Source organism: Pygocentrus nattereri, chromosome 21, assembly GCF_015220715.1.
Source record: "Pygocentrus nattereri isolate fPygNat1 chromosome 21, fPygNat1.pri, whole genome shotgun sequence".
In the NCBI taxonomy this organism is placed as follows: domain Eukaryota; kingdom Metazoa; phylum Chordata; class Actinopteri; order Characiformes; family Serrasalmidae; genus Pygocentrus; species Pygocentrus nattereri.
Window position 1 is genome coordinate 34,833,469 of NC_051231.1, and position 16,766 is coordinate 34,850,234.

At 44.1% G+C, this 16,766-nt stretch overlaps 1 protein-coding gene across 1 annotated transcript in view; it reads right to left on the reverse strand.

Moving 5' to 3' along the window:
- Positions 1-4,672: 4,672 nt before the first annotated feature.
- The window catches only part of tmcc2 (transmembrane and coiled-coil domain family 2), a 13,561-nt gene continuing 1,467 nt past the window's right edge, over positions 4,673-16,766 (reverse strand). The window contains exons 2-6 of the mRNA XM_017684471.2: positions 11,482-11,751; positions 10,989-11,084; positions 8,822-9,420; positions 7,888-8,023; positions 4,673-6,252 (exon numbers count right to left, since the gene is read on the reverse strand). Coding sequence (XP_017539960.1) covers positions 5,953-6,252; positions 7,888-8,023; positions 8,822-9,420; positions 10,989-11,084; positions 11,482-11,751 — 1,401 coding nt within the window. The 3' untranslated portion in view covers positions 4,673-5,952. The remainder of the gene's footprint in view (positions 6,253-7,887; positions 8,024-8,821; positions 9,421-10,988; positions 11,085-11,481; positions 11,752-16,766) is intronic.

The following is a 16,766-nucleotide window of genomic DNA, read 5'->3' on the forward strand; positions in this document are numbered from 1 at the left end:
AATGTTTGAAAGACTGGCAACTGTTGGTGAGCCACAGGTTGGAACATTGGTAACCAGTGTTAACCAACTGGTGGGTACCTAATGGAAACCCAGTATTGGGAGATTGGTGGCCTCTGGTGACCCAGAGGTTGGAAGATTGGTGACCTACTAATTGGAGGGTTGTGATCATTGGAGACCCATTGGTGACACTCTCGTGGGAAAATTGGTGGTCCATTGGTAGGAAGATTGGTGACTTTTGGGGGTCTCATTGATCCGTGGCTATTGGTGACACACTGATTGGATTGATAACTGTTGGTGAGGCAGTGGTTGGAAGCCTGACATTTGTTATTGAGCTATTGGTTGGTGAGCCATTGGTTGGAATATTGGTAACCAGCGTTAACCGACTGGTGGGTAACTAATGGAAACCCAGTGTTGGAAGATTGGTGACCTAGTAATTGGAGGGTTGGTTACCTTTGGAGACCCATTGGTGACCCTCTTGTGTCCACTAGTTCAATGATTGGTGACTCGTTGGTTTGATCAGTAGCCATTGTTGACCCACTGTTTAGACTGTTGTGACCCACTGATTGAAAGGTTTGTGAGCATCGGGAGCCCATTGGCTGGAAAATATTTTATCAATATTTTACCAAAATGAAGTAGATCTGCATGACCAATATCAGTATGACTGGTTGGTTGTGGTTGGTGAGTTTGGTTTAAGGCCTCCTGGCATATTTGTGTAAAAAACACTCATCTCAAAAATTTGTAAATGTATTTATTAAGAATACAATGGTATTTGGTGAATTTAGCAAACTGGGTAGAAATATGTAAGTTATGGTCGAACATGCCGGTGATTCTGACTTCACATAGATTCTATGATTCATCATATGAGACTACAGCCTGTGTTTACAAAATAGCAATGATGAACTGACCATTATTGATTATAGAGATGTAAAATCTGAGTTTCTCTGATTCGTTATCTAGTACGCCAGAAATATCAACAGTACACAAAGTGAAGCAAAAGACAAAACACATATCTTTTTTTTTCTCAATGAAATAATAACCAAGGATTAAAGGACAGGTTTGCTGTTTTTCAAAAACAGACCTACAGAAAATTGTCATTTTCAAACATTGTTACTTTTGCTTATGGCTTTAGCATAGCAACTGATCTCTGCAGCTTTCTCACTGGGCTTAAAGACATTCCACTGGAGCAATCCCCCAAATCTCCTTTCCCAAATACAGAAACCCACGGTACGGTTTCTTTAGACGTTCCGTTGAATAAAATGTTGCTTACTTTCTGTTTTATTGGCTTTTAAATAACCGACTCTAAATGTAGGTATTGTGATATAAACCAAGTCCGTTCTACAGTTTCTCGTTAGACTGAATGAATAACTGGCTCTAAATGTAGGTATTGTGATATAAACCGAGTCCGTTCTACAGTTTCTCATTAGGCTGAATGAATAACTGGCTCTAAATGTAGGTATTGTGATATAAACCGAGTCCGTTCTACAGTTTCTCATTAGACTGAATGAATAACCGGCTCTAAATGTAGGTATTGTGATATAAACTGAGTCCGTTCTACAGTTTCTCATTAGACTGAATGAATAACCGGCTCTAAATGTAGGTATTGTGATATAAACCGAGTCTGTTCTACAGTTTCTCATTAGGCTGAATGAATAACCGACTCTAAATGTAGGTATTGTGATATAAACCGAGTCCGTTCTACAGTTTCTCATTAGGCTGAATGAATAACCGGCTCTAAATGTAGGTATTGTGATATAAACCGAGTCCGTTCTACAGTTTCTCGTTAGGTTTAATGGGATTTTATCCATGTTCTATAACCTCCCTACAGGTACTACAAAACAACACATCTGTGGGCGGAGCCTGGGTAGACCAATTCTGATGTTTGGATCAGATCTGATTTATCTGCCTTAAATAGTCCCCTTCACATGTGTACGTGACCCATATCTGATGTTGACCTGTAAAGGACTTGTGGGTATCATTAAGCTACCGTCCGATGACTGCAGTGACACACAGCAGTGAGTTAATTAAATTAAATTAAACTGATTTTAAACAGATAAACTGATTTTAAACAGAATTAAACTGACTGATTTTGTTACTGATTTTGTTATATTTGTAAATGTGTCTGTAATATATTGTGAATGAACGCTGTTCTGATTGGCTGCCCTGTATTGTGCCTCTTTCAAAAAGCATTTCAGGCTGAAATGGGAGTGGGTGGGGCTAAACTGCTGTAGGCTGAATGGGTGGGGCTAAACTGCTGTAGGCTGACTGGGTGGGGCTAAACTGCAGTAGCTGAATAGGTGGGGCTAAACTTCTGTAGGTTGAATGGGTGGGGCTAAACTGCTGTAGGCTGAATGGGTGGGGCTAAACTGCAGTAGCTGAATAGGTGGGGCTAAACTTCTGTAGGCTGAATGGGTGGGGCTAAACTGCAGTTGCTGAATGGGTGGGGCTAAACTGCTGTAGCTGAATGGGTGGGGCTAAACTTCTGTAGGCTGAATGGGTGGGGCTAAACTGCAGTTGCTGAATGGGTGGGGCTAAACTGCAGTAGCTGAATGGGTGGGGCTAAACTGCTGTAGGCTGAATGGGTGGGGCTAAACTTCTGTAGGTTGAAAGGGGTGGGGCTAAACTGCAGTAGCTGAATAGGTGGGGCTAAACTTCTGTAGGTTGAATGGGTGGGGCTAAACTGCTGTAGGCTGAATGGGTGGGGCTAAACTGCTGTAGGCTGAATGGGTGGGGCTAAACTGCTGTAGCTGACTGGGTGGGGCTAAACTGCTGTAGGCTGAATGGGTGGGGCTAAACTGCTGTAGGCTGACTGGGTGGGGCTAAACTGCTGTAGGCTGAATGCGTGGGGCTAAAATGAATCTGGAACTTTCTCAGCACTAAAGCTATTCATGGACTTCGACTGCAACGTTAACACTGTTGAGAAACAACAATTTTTGTAAGTTCTGAAGTGAAAACAGCAAATTTGTCCTTCAAATACAACAAAGCTATTATCACACAAAGACTCCTCCCCCAAAACCTCAGCACGAATTCAGTTTTCTGGAACGCAAATGGTGCCAGTGAGCTCAATTAAAGGTAATGGCAAAGTCGGAATGTTACCAATGGCAGCTTTGTCATCACGTTGCCTGTCCACAGGTATGAACGGGTCGGTGCGAAGGCATGCACAAGCACTGACACGTTCGGTTAAACCAGCAACCAGCGATCCTTCTCAAACGACAAACGGACAAACAATCATGTCATGAAACCAAAAGTAGTCTGAAAGAGTCAGAAACCCTCAGATGTCTAGAAATGAAAGGGTTCCGGGGTTCTGTATTGGCCGCGGGAGACTTTGAAGGCCGGTGGTTTTGCAACATGAAAGCCGACAGTGTCAGTGAGCTGCCTCTTTTATGGGCATCTGGACGGCTCTGACGCTGACCAATCCCATGCAAGAACGTTAGAGGTGAAAAAATATATCCATGCCCTTTTGTCCGTGTCCGTCATCCTCTACTCTCTCAAAGATGGTCAGAGAGTAAGAGTGTAATGGGACGCCTCCCAGGCTGTTTCAGGGTTTCTGTGGGTGTAGCAATAGTGTACGTCTCTGGATACGTTCACATTACAAGCCTTATTGCTCAATTGTGTCTCCTCTCCAGGCTCCGCCCACAAATGTGTTGTCTTACAGCTACTGTTGTGAAGTTAGACAGGCTTTACAGAACGATGGTAAAAATCTCATTTAACTTAATGAGAAACTGTAGAACAGTTAATTCTAAATGTAGGTATTGTGATATAAACCGAGTCTGTTCTACAGTTTCTCATTAGACTGAATGAATAACCGACTCTAAATGTAGGTATTGTGATATAAACCGAGTCTGTTCTACAGTTTCTCATTAGACTGAATGAATAACCGACTCTAAATGTAGGTATTGTGATATAAACCGAGTCCGTTCTACAGTTTCTCATTAGGCTGAATGAATAACCAGCTCTAAATGTAGGTATTGTGATATAAACCGAGCCCGTTCTACAGTTTCTCATTAGGCTGAATGAATAACCGACTCTAAATGTAGGTATTGTGATATAAACCGAGTCTGTTCTACAGTTTCTCATTAGGCTGAATGAATAACCGACTCTAAATGTAGGTATTGTGATATAAACCGAGTCCGTTCTACAGTTTCTCATTAGACTGAATGAATAACCGACTCTAAATGTAGGTATTGTGATATAAACCAAGTCTGTTCTACAGTTTCTCATTAGACTGAATGAATAACCGATTCTAAATGTAGGTATTGTGATATAAACCGAGTCTGTTCTACAGTTTCTCATTAGACTGAATGAATAACCGACTCTAAATGTAGGTATTGTGATATAAACCGAGTCCGTTCTACAGTTTCTCATTAGGCTGAATGAATAACCGACTCTAAATGTAGGTATCGTGATATAAACCGAGTCCGTTCTACAGTTTCTCATTAGGCTGAATGAATAACCGGCTCTAAATGTAGGTATTGTGATATAAACCGAGTCCGTTCTACAGTTTCTCGTTAGACTGAATGAATAACCGGCTCTAAATGTAGGTATTGTGATATAAACCGAGTCCGTTCTACAGTTTCTCATTAGACTGAATGAATAACCGACTCTAAATGTAGGTATTGTGATATAAACCGAGTCTGTTCTACAGTTTCTCATTAGACTGAATGAATAACCGACTCTAAATGTAGGTATTGTGATATAAACCGAGTCCGTTCTACAGTTTCTCATTAGACTGAATGAATAACCGGCTCTAAATGTAGGTATTGTGATATAAACCGAGTCCGTTCTACAGTTTCTCGTTAGGTTTAATGGGATTTTATCCATGTTCTATAACCTCCCTACAGGTACTACAAAACAACACATCTGTGGGCGGAGCCTGGGTAGACCAATTCTGATGTTTGGATCAGATCTGATTTATCTGCCTTTAATAGTCCCCTTCACATGTGTACGTGACCCATATCTGATGTTGACCTGTAAAGGACTTGTGGGTATCATTAAGCTACCGTCCGATGACTGCAGTGACACACAGCAGTGAGTGAAAATAAAACAGAACAATGAACGTGGTGCATTATTGTGAATAAAGTCATAACTTTGTTCTATTGCTTATATAAGTTTTGCGAAGTACATCAACAGTAATGCGAAGATGGCCTGGACATTTTTTCATATATGCTACCTTTCAGAACTTTGGAATGCTGTATTGATGCTTTTATGATTTTATGAACAATTATTACTTATGAACTGTGGCTTTTATTATTGCAAACTATTCACCAAAACGTATTTTAGATAGTTCATTCGGGACCTCAAGGATTCTGTGACCAGATATAAATAATAAAGATAAATAATATACTGTAATTAATTATTTACAATAACCTTTTCCCAAGTTATCCGTCTTGAGATTTGATCACTTTTGAAACGCGCTGAATTCTAGATATTAGATATTATTAGAATTTATTCTTAACGTTCTACAGTTTTCTCTGTCATTTTAGAATATTTTACAGGTCTGTTCATCATTCTGGACACATTTCTAAATTCTATTTACGGCGTCCTGGAGGTTTACTGATCATCTGAAATCAGATTCTGGTTTGTAAATCAATTGATACTTTGATTCCAAACTTTTGAACGGTAGTGTACGAGATGTTAATATTGCCATTTTCTTCCTCCAAGAAATGAGAAGAGCTCAGAGTGAAGTGTTCGTTGTTGTTGATGTCGAATGATGCAGCAGAAAAAACGCACTTATAAGATACAACAACCAGTCAGATTTGGTTTTGTGAAAATAAAACCGTGGGAATTCCGATTTGACTGTCCCCTTGGCCACGTTTCAGATATGGACCTACCAGCACATCTGAAAGAGACTCAAACCTGATTCAGGTTTTTTCTTGTTCACGCAGCTCGGATTTGAGCCGCTTCAGCGCTGTAATGTGGACGTAGCCGCTGCTGTACCGGCAGAGGTTGCTCAACTCAGCTGGGCAGCAGCCAGAGCTCCAGCCAATCCCAGTGTTTCCAGAGTGTGATGAGGAAGAGTGTGAGAGCGACGCTGGTGGCTACACGGGTGCGCGTCTTCATCAGCGGGGTGATGAAGTTGGCCATGGTGGAGACGAACACCAGCAGCACGGCCATGAGGGCCAGGATGACGTTGATGAGTTTTCCGAGCAGCGCGCGAGCGTTAGCGTTCTCCACTCCCTCCAGCTGCACCACCTGCTGCTGCTGCTGCTGAAGCTCCAGCTTGGAGATGCGAGTCAGACACGACTCCACTGCCTCCTGCAATCATGCATAACAATACACATCAACACACTCATGTAGCTGAGTTATGAAATAACTTAATTCAGTCTCTTTCTCTGTCCTGGTTTTCCTGGCCTGAAATGACCCATCGGCATGTGATTGGTTCGAACGCTTACTTGGAATGTGGTGAGAGTCACCTGTTCAAGAAGAAGAGAACAGAGGCTATGGGGATGGTTGGGGATGTTTACGGTGGGGTTGGACAGATTTATATGGAGCAGTTTGATCTAAACGTCATGTGCCACAGGCTAAAGCAAAAGGAGAACAGAGTTTCTCTCTAAAACTTTGAGTGCTTTCACAAACAGCTGGGCTCTCCATGAGCTGCTTTTGGAAATGAAGCTCCAGATGAGACATAGCACAAAAAAAACGGGCAGAATGTCTTCAAGAAGTCATGAGATAACAAATGAGTGAAGGGCTTCATCAGTTCATTCAGGAGCTGAAACCTACAGAACCACAGTAGCGCAGTGGGTAGAACAGTCACCTCACCTGGGTTCAATTCCCCAGCTGGGCAACCAGAGTTTTTACGTTCTCCACAGGTCTGCATGTGTTTCCTCCCATAGTCCAAAGACTTGCAGTCAGGCCCATTGGAGATACACCTAGAGGTAATTGTGTGTGTGTGTGTGTGTGTGTGTGTGTGTGTGTGTGTGTGTGTGTGTGTGTGTGTGTGTGTATGTTTGTGCGTCTGCCTTTCCCACTGCTGGGACAGGCTCTAGCAACCACCATGACCCAGGGGGATAATCGGCTTAGACGATGAGTGAGGGAACCCAGTTTGAGTTGCTTTTGGTGACTTTAATCCTTTTGACTTTCCAGTTGCTGGGACTCCAATCCATCATCTTGGTTGGCAAGAGATTACAGTGATTGGTCAGTGAGTACATGTCACCAGCAAAAGTTTGCTAAAAATCTAATAAAATAACGTCATATTTCTGCCGTCCTAAATAAATAAATGCATGATATCCACATTTGTACACACGCACTAATTAATGTACTGTGGTTCGAATAAATTGCACTCTGTGCTTTTAGTCCAGTGGTTATTCCAGAAATCCATGTCTTGTATAGTGGACAGAACTGAACCCTTCAAACACAGATTCTCCAAAAGCACCTGTGAACAGTCCCTGATCCAGTCCAACCTCCTGGTCTGAGGTTTCACAGGTGAACCCAGTTTACACCTTTGCTTAATTTTGGTTAAAGTTCTGTTTGTCCTGGAGGGCCAGTGTCCAGCACAGTGTGGTGATGTAACTGCTCCAGCACACCTGATTATACTTATCTGTTAATTGACAGATTTAGTGGGTGTTTTTTAGGGTGGAAACCTCCAAATTGTGCTGGACACCGGACCGGAGTTGTGCACCCCTGTGCTACATGAATCTTGAGAGCACATGTTGATGCTCAATAATGTATATCATCACTGCTTCACACGTTTCAGGTCATCAGCATATAGCACCTTTTTGTGGCTGCCCATTGTGGAAGCTATGTCAGATAACACCTGGTTCAATAATGATGGCCAACTTAATTGTTATGTATTTGGTGGGCCTGTTTATTAAATCCCTTGACATGGAGTGTACCAGGATGGACCGGTCTCTACCTGTGGCTGACTAACCTGCTTCTGTTTTGACTATGTACCTGTATGTCCCTGGCTCTCTCGTAGGACTGGTAGGCGACCTTTTCCTCCATGCTGGCCAGCTCCTGTTTCAGGTTGGTCAGCTCATTCTGATGGAGCTCACTCAGGTCATTCAGCTGCTCCTCCAGACGTTCATACCTGTCCAGGTACATCAGGGAATGGTCAACAGTCAGAAACAGTGTGTACATTTACATTGCTTTATCTTAGAGCACTTGGGGCTCATCCACAACTGCCACTCTTAGATACACACTTGGAGCTCATTTATACACCTGTACCTCACACACACACTCACCTTTGTCCCATTTATATAATGGTAGCTTGGATACACATACACCTGTACCTCAGATGTACTGCTGTATCTTAGGTACATCCTTGCATACTTCAATTATAGATGATCACACTTGTAATATAGTTACACAACTGTACCTTATATACACGCCTGTATCCCAGTTACTACAAACCTGTGCCCAAGATACTCACCTGTAGTGGTAACGCACCTGTGTTTCAGTTACAAACCTATGCCACAGCTACATATTGGAACCCCAGTTAAACACACCTGTATCTTAGATACACATCTGTTCTCCAGGTACATATCTCTACCTTTGATATGCACTTGTAGTCAAGATGCAAACCTGTACCCCCCACCCCCACCCCCGGTACAGAACATTACTCCATTTATAACCCTGCTCACACCTGTACCCCAGGCACAGACACCTTCATCACAGATAGTCATCAGTACCTCTGATACAGACCTGTAGCCCAGATCCATATCTCAGATCTACACCTTTATTCCTGGTACTCATCAGTATATCAGATACACTCCTGTATACCAGGTACAGACTACATCTCAGATACACACTTGTCCCCCAGGAACCCACCTATACCACAGCTACATGTATCTGCATCCAGTCTCACACCTGTATCCCAGGTACACACCTGTATCTCTCCTCCTGCAGGCACTGTGTCATGTAGGAGTAGTCGCTCTGTAGCTGACTCTTCATGTCCTCCATGGCATCCTCCATCTGTGCCTGACTTGCCTTGATCTCCTGCAGTCCCTCCAGCAGCGCATCCCACGAGTGGTGGTGATGATGATGGTGCCCGTCCAGCCTTGGGCTGCCCATGCCCATGCCCGCCCCCAACCCGGACATAGCTCCGGCTCCTCCAGAGTTGCTCCCAGCACCAGACCCTGAAGTGGCACTGGAACACTCATCGTCGCTGCCATACTTTGGGCTTGAGACGAGTGTGGCGCTGCCGCACAGTGCCCGCGGCGTCTCCTCAGCCTGGCACTCCTCCAGCGACTCTTTCAGGTGGGCAATGTTATCCGCACTACCGAACTTGTTGCGGATAAGGCTGGCGAACTCCCGTGGTTTGGACACCACAGCGGCCGTGTGAGTGAGCGCAGAGACTCCACCCTTCACACCTTCCACCACGCCCCCTCCAAACCCGCTAATGCCGGCACGCATGTTGGCTCCGACGTCCTTCAGGCCCTGCTGCATGTCCCGCAGGACATCTTTGGGCTGCCGGGCGAGACCATTCTACAGGACAGAGGGAGAGAGGAGAGACGAAGAAGGGAAAAAGAAAGGGAGAGATGAGGAGAGGGAAGAGATGAGAAAGCAGAAGGATGAAGTGAAGGAGGCGAAGAAGGAAAAGAAATGGAGATAATAGAGATGGACAGAGAAAGACACAGGAGGAAGGTAGTGAGATAGAGATGGAGGGATATAGAACAGAATGGGGGTGGAGAGAGAATGGAGACAGAACGAGTGAGAGAAGAGGGGAGAGAGGAGATACGAAGGCAAAAGGAGAGAGGGAAGGAAGTTGATGAAGGAGAAGAAAAATAGAGAGGGACAGAGGAGGAAAGTGAAGAAAGTGAGTGAGAAGAATGAGCAGAAAGATGGAGACACAAAGTGAGAATGGAGACAGAAGCAGAAGAGAAGGAAACAGGGAAGACAAAGAAGAGAGAAAGAATAGGGATGGACAGAAGGAAGAAAAAGCAAAGAGAAGGAGATGAATGGACAGAAGGAGAGAGAGGAGGGAGTGAGATACAGAGGGATGGAGGAGAGAAGACAGAGATTGACAGAAGGAAGAAGAAGAGATGGCAGGAAGGGAGGGAAGGGGAGAAAGGATAGATAGGAACAGAAGGCACAATGAAAGGAGACAAATGGTGAGAGAACAGAGAGGAAAGGACAGAAGGAGAAGAGGTAAGGAGGGATGAAAGGAAATGGGCAAAGAGAGAGAAAACAGTGCTGTAGTGAATACAATGTGCCCTCATGTAAAGGTTTAGGCACCCCATCTTCCCTCTGTCCGTACATTTATATGGAGAAATGAAGCTGGCACCGTCTGTCTGGCACAGACATTCATATTTGGAGCACAGTCAGTGTGACACACATAAGTTTTGGCACCCTGACAGCTAGTACTCAGTAGCACGTCTTTTGGGAGGAAACTCGGCTTCCAAGGATTCCCAACAGGTACAACATCCTAGGGAATGGCTCTACTGTTGAGAGATTGCGAATTTGATCCTTGGCAATTCCATAGTCATCCGTGGCCAAGATGCTGTTAAACTAAAGCTAGCAACTTGGAATTTTCCTCTCTTATTAGTAAAAAACAAAGAAAACACTCCCATTAACTCCCGCTCCGAAAGTTGGGACAACATTCTCAATTCCAAGTGCAAAGTATAATATAATCCTTGCTGTTCACAATGTTCTTAAATGAGATCACAGTAGAGTTAGATTTAATTCAGTCAACATACAGGCATGGCAAGGAAGTATAAGGAGGTAGGTGTGGTGAAGTTAGCTGTCATCATACGTTTCAGGACATTTTACCACAGCCTCATGTTATCAGCCTCGAAAAACAGAAAATGGTCTCAGCTCTCATTTGTTAGGAGAAATGGCTTCAAAGAAGAAAGCATTAGGCTAAAGCTGAGAAGGCATGGGGGTAAAGCTCAGAGAAGAAGGCATCAGGCTAAACAGCCGAGAGCAACACCCTGTTTCTGTTTGTGCCTCGAACCTACACATACGTGTCCTAAAGGAGCTGCAGATCCATGACACCCAGCCCTGTGGAGCAGGAGACTTTGGGACTGAAGAACAGACTGCACCATTGCACATACCTGCTCGATCTCTTTGAGCTTCTTGTGGTAGTGCTCAAGCTTCTTGTGCAGGTGTGCGATGGTCTGGGCCGATTTCTGGTTCTTCTTCTCAAACACCTGTTCAGTAAATCAATCATAGCAATACAATCAGTCATAATCCCCATTTTCATTATTGTCAGTGAATTGCCAAATTTAGTTTATGGGCAGGTTGTAAAGCAGAAATCTGATTACTGCCCGACTCATGTAGGCCCAAAGTTTCTCCGTTATCTGATTACCCAAGAGCATGAAAACACACTGAAATAGTGATTTTCTGATCTTATCAGATTATTAAGTGTAAACACACTGAACCAGTTACTGACACAGTCTGATTTACTGCAGTTACCGCAGATTTGACTCTTTTAAATGTCCCAAATATGTTTTCAGCCCTGACTTTGAACCAGTTCCGCAGCGTGATCCATAAAAGGCCAGAATGTTGGGGAAGTTGTCAGGACTGCATGTGTACAGTATGTGTTACCTGTTTGATGCGGGCGGCCTGCTGTTTGTCTGCATTGTGAGCGAGTTTGAGGTATTCTGCCACGTTGTTGTCGCGTGCCTCCTGCTCCACACGGATCTGCTCCGTGATCTTCAGGATCTTCTGCTGAAGGTGCTCCAGAGCGGCGCGAGTGCGCTGCGCTTCACTCTCACATGCACCCATGCACACTCCCTCCACGCTGATGTTGCCGTCTGACCCGCCATGGGACGCCGCCGGGGGCACACCCAGAGTGGACACCTCGCTCTTATCCAGCTAAACAGAGAGAGAGAGTCTGAAATCTTTCCACTTACAAATTTGGAGCCATATTACTGAAATTTCTCCATGGTGACTTCAATTAGGACTGACTTTAGTACAGAAGCTTTAGGACAGTTCCTGACTTTCATAGTCTTATCATTAAGTCCAGGTAAGAAAACAGTATCACACAAACATCCTAACTAGACAAAGGCCCAATCCCATTTCAGGGCGAAGTGTTAGAACTACATGATCCTCCAAACAGAGGTTTTTGATAGACTCCTAGATAGTTCTGACGTCTGAATGTAACCGCTGTACCATCTGTTCACCCTCTGGCTGAAACGCTCTGTTGGAGCTCCTGTGTCTTTAAGCCCCACCTCGCACCAGTGTGCTCTGATTGGTCAGTTTGCCGCCAGAGCAGTTCCGATCCTCTACATTCCGCCTCTTCTCTCCTGAGCAGCTGTGGCTGTTTCTCCAGCAGCATCGGTTCTGCCAGATCAGTTTGATCCAGAGTGGATCCTGAAAGTCTGGTCAGCGTCATCTCCACATGCTACAGCACTGACCACACTCCTACTCCTCCAATACCTGCCGTGCTCTGTGCGAGGACCCTGTTCTGAGATTGCGTCACCTGGTGGTAAACAGCACTGGTGCAAGCACATGGCCTTGCTTATGCCTAGGCACTCATTTTTGTCCACCTACTCTCCTTGGCTTCATTAAACTGTTCCAGAATGTTCGTATACTTCCTGGAACAGCTGTAGAACTACGCAAAGATCATAATTTCAGTTGTCAGAGTTTTTAGAAACGTCCACAAAGATCACAAACAGGTCCTGCTTTTGTTCCTGGCACTTTGTTTGCAGTTGATGTGCAGTGCTTTTGTTCCTCATTAAGCCTGAGGAAATGGGACGAGATCCTCAGAGATGTTGCCAGAGAGTTTGCAGAGCATGATCTCAGCCAGGACTTCACAAGCAACTCAAAGAAGTGATATTCCTCTGTTGCCACAGATGAAGGAGACGATGATGTCGTTTGCATCCCTTTCATCGGTGCAGGACACATACTTGCTTCCTCTCATGAATAAACATGAGGACTGTTTGGGTTCCCCTTCTTGCTTAAAGAACTCGGCAGGGATTTTGTTGTTTTTCAGTGACTTGATGACTAAGCCGACTTCAGCCCTCCAAGATAGTCAGCATCCATGTGAGGTGTCAAAAATGGTGCTGTCTGATGGATGGCATGATTACGGAGGGCTTTGAAGTGTTCCACCCATCATGTACCCCATCCATGGGTAGATCCAGTATCCCATATTTCCAGGAAAGATTTGAGTTGACGAATTTTGGACCTTTTCAAGGCCCTTTCCCTCTTTGAGACGAGCAATGAGATCCCAAAATCAGACTGCTCAAACATACTGTAATCTGCTGAAAGAAATGGCTACAAATCCCAGTTGCTAATAACCCCTTCCCTGTGTTTCTACTGTGCATGATCCAGACAAGGAGCCTCCAGAATTCAGTACAGTACAGGGTCTTGTCAGCAGGCACCCCAGTGCCACGAGACTTCTGTAACGATGCTAGAAATCAAATGAAATCTGGCACCTCTGATCTATCGGATACCACTTCTATCTTCTTTACTTTGTAGGATACCAGCTCCAGCAGCTTTGATCTATCAGATACCACCTGTAGTACCTCTGATATATCGGATACAACCTTTAGTATCTGTAGTCTATCGTATACCACCTCTAGCACTTCTAGTCTGATGGATACCTCTTCTAGCACACACAGCCTAAAAAATAACATTGTAGTACTTCTGGTTTATTGGATACCACCTCTAGCACATCTAGTCCAAAGAATTCCACTGTGCTACCACTTCTAGCACCTCCACCACCTCTAGGCTATCGGGTACCCCCTCTAGCACCTCTAGGCTATCGGATACCCCCTCTATCCTAAAGAACACCACCACTATCACCTCTGGGCTAAAAGATACCATCTGTAGCTCTTCTTGTCTACCAGATACAACTGCTCGTCTGTTGGATACCACCCCAAAGCTTGCTGCCACAGCTTGAAGACATCGAGGCAGTAGCACCGGGGTCTTTGTACATGGAACCAGTGTGGAGAGAGAGCTAGTCCAAGATCCCCAACCAGTTTACGTGTGGTATTTTCATAAGGTTGCAGTTTGGTATTGCTATCCCTAGACCTTGTCTTTCTATGGAAAACCCCTTCCAAAAGACAGGTGTAACCACCTCCATCTTTTCTGAGGTGCCATTCTCTAGGGACAGTAGTATCAGTCAGAGCTGCGCTGATGATGTTATATTGCTTTAAATCTGTTAGTCAGTTCAGTCTGATTCTTAGGCCTGTTCAATCCATGGCTGCCATCCAGAGGTATCCTTATGTTCCAGGTTGCAAGCTGTAGCCGAATATTACTGCTTTTGAAATGTCCTGGTGCAGAAGTCAGTGCACCCAGTTACTATGTGTGAAAGCCAACGCCATTTTCCATGTAATCCTATGAGAAGCGGCAGCAGATGGAGCTAATCTAAAACCATGTTCATAAAGTTGGGACACTGCAAAATGTAAGCAAAAAACAGAAGGGAATGAGCTGCAAATCATTTAAACCCTATATTTAATGGAACAAAACAAAAAGAATGTATTTCATGTTCCAACTGAGAAATTTTGAAAGATATCTGCACATTTTGAATTTGATGCCAACAACATGTTCCAAAAACACTGCTGTGCTTCATCACCTCTTCTTTAACAGCACTCTGTAAGCGTTTGGGAACTGAGGAGACGCTGTGGTAGTTCTGTGCTACCACAGCACAGAACAGCACAGAACAGTAAAATGTTTTCTGTTCTTGTCTGATTCAGGATTTCAGCTGATCATCAGTTTCAGTGGTTAATTTATCATATTGTTCATTTCATAATGTGCCAGATGTTCTCAATCGTGACCGGTCTGGACTGCAGGCAGGTCAGTTTAGCACCTTGACTCTTAATACTGAGCAGTGCTGCTGTAATACATGCAGGATGTGATTTGCCATCGTCCTACTGAAATAATCAAGGTCTTCCCTGAAAAAGATGTCGTCTGGATGGCAGCAGATGTTGCTTAAACATGTTTATAGCGTTCAGCATTAATGGCGCCTTCACAGATGTATAGGTCCCCCATGCCATTTGCACTAATGCACCTCCAATACCACCACAAATGCTGGCTTTAGAACTGTGCACTGATAACAAGTCCTCTGTGGTTTCCAAAAAAATTTTAATTTTTATACGTCAGACCACAGGATACTTTTCCACTTCACCTCAGTCCATCTTAAATGAGCTCAGGCCCAGAGAAGGTGGCAGCATTTCTGGATCCTGTTAAAATATGGTCTCTTCTTTGTATGTTTTAACTTGCATTTGTGGATGGAGTGAACCCCTCACTGAACACCCGTCTGTAGTTCTGAAAGACTCTGCTCTTCTTGTACCCAATCATGTTACTGACCCGTTGCCAATAAACCCAATTAGTCGAGAGATCTTCCACCAGGTGTTATTTTTAGCATTATGCTATTTTACCAGTCTTTTTTTGCCCCGTCACAACTTTATTTTAAATGTGTTGCTGGCATCAAATTCAAAATGGGTTTTTCAAGCAACAATAAAATGTCATATGTTGTCTTTGCCTCCTTTTATTTACATGTTGCACAGCAGTTTTTTTGGAAACAGGGTTGTAGAAAGCTAGTGAAGCTGCGTAGTTACAGCATTTTTATGGTAACAGTGTCTGCTTGAGCAGCTTATTTCATATCAGTGCAAGTGCTCCAGGCAGCAAATTTTCCATACAAAAAATGCATATTCCAAACACAACCTTATGCAGTCGTGCTGCTTTCGCTGTTCACCATAAAGCAAGCTAAAAGTGATAGGGCTACAGGCATATGGCAGTAAGCACGTTACTCCCTTTCCTCACTAATTCACTAGAACACCTGTCACATTGGTGGCATTGATGAAATTCAACATCAGATATTTTCTAAACGCGTCGTGGTATCAAACGACATTGATGTTTACGTTAATGAGCCAATGTTGGCTGAACTGATGCTAAAAGAAGGCTAAATCTGACACAGCTTGTTTGGACTGGACTGTTTTGTAACATGACACCAAAGAGACCCTTAGCATAACAATCAAAGGAACCCTGTGTCCTCAGCCAACTGTTAAGTTCTGGAAGCTCACAAAACAGAACGTATAAAGAACTACAGGGACACCAAAGTCGCCCCTATTTAACGGACATGAACGTTTTCATGAATATAATGCTCGTTACCTATCAATTCTGCTAATAATCAATCAAAATCATACATCGATACTGATATAGACAATACATCGCCCAGCACTGGAACAACTCTGGAACCACACAGGATGTGACCTAGAACCTTTTGGTTACTCCAAAACAGCATCAGAGTGTTATTAATCAATACAGTAATGAATAATTGAAGGCTGCTGTTAGAGTCCGGTAACTGTCAGCAATATAATTTAACACACTCCTTTCACCTAATCAATACAGTCCGCAGAGGAAAATCAATCAGCTCTACATCACACACAAACCAGAGGGCTACGGAAACTCGGGGGACGTGACGTGAAACACAGTAATGAGAGTCATTTTACTTCTACAGGCTGTAATCAGTCCAGTGGTCACGTCCAGAGTAACTGCCCAACACCCGTCAGTGATGGTCCACTGCAAATTTTGGACCCTCAGTGGGGGGGTGGGGCTTGGGCTATGTGCTAACTGTGAACCACCACCCCCCCACCACCCCTGCCCCTCTACTGCTAAAACTGCTGCTGCGCTGCTGACAGAAATAAACAACACAGCAAATCAGGAAATTCACCCAGTGTAAACAAACATCGTAAACAATAACAAACTAGACATGAAAACAACACTCATCTCGTCTCACACACACACTCACACACACACACACACACACAGCTGTACAGACAGGTCATCTGTGTGTGTATCAGCAGTTTTGGAAATGATTAATCAGCAGCAGGGGGTCTACAGAGAGCGAGAGAGACAAGACGATGAAAAACATGAGAGACCAG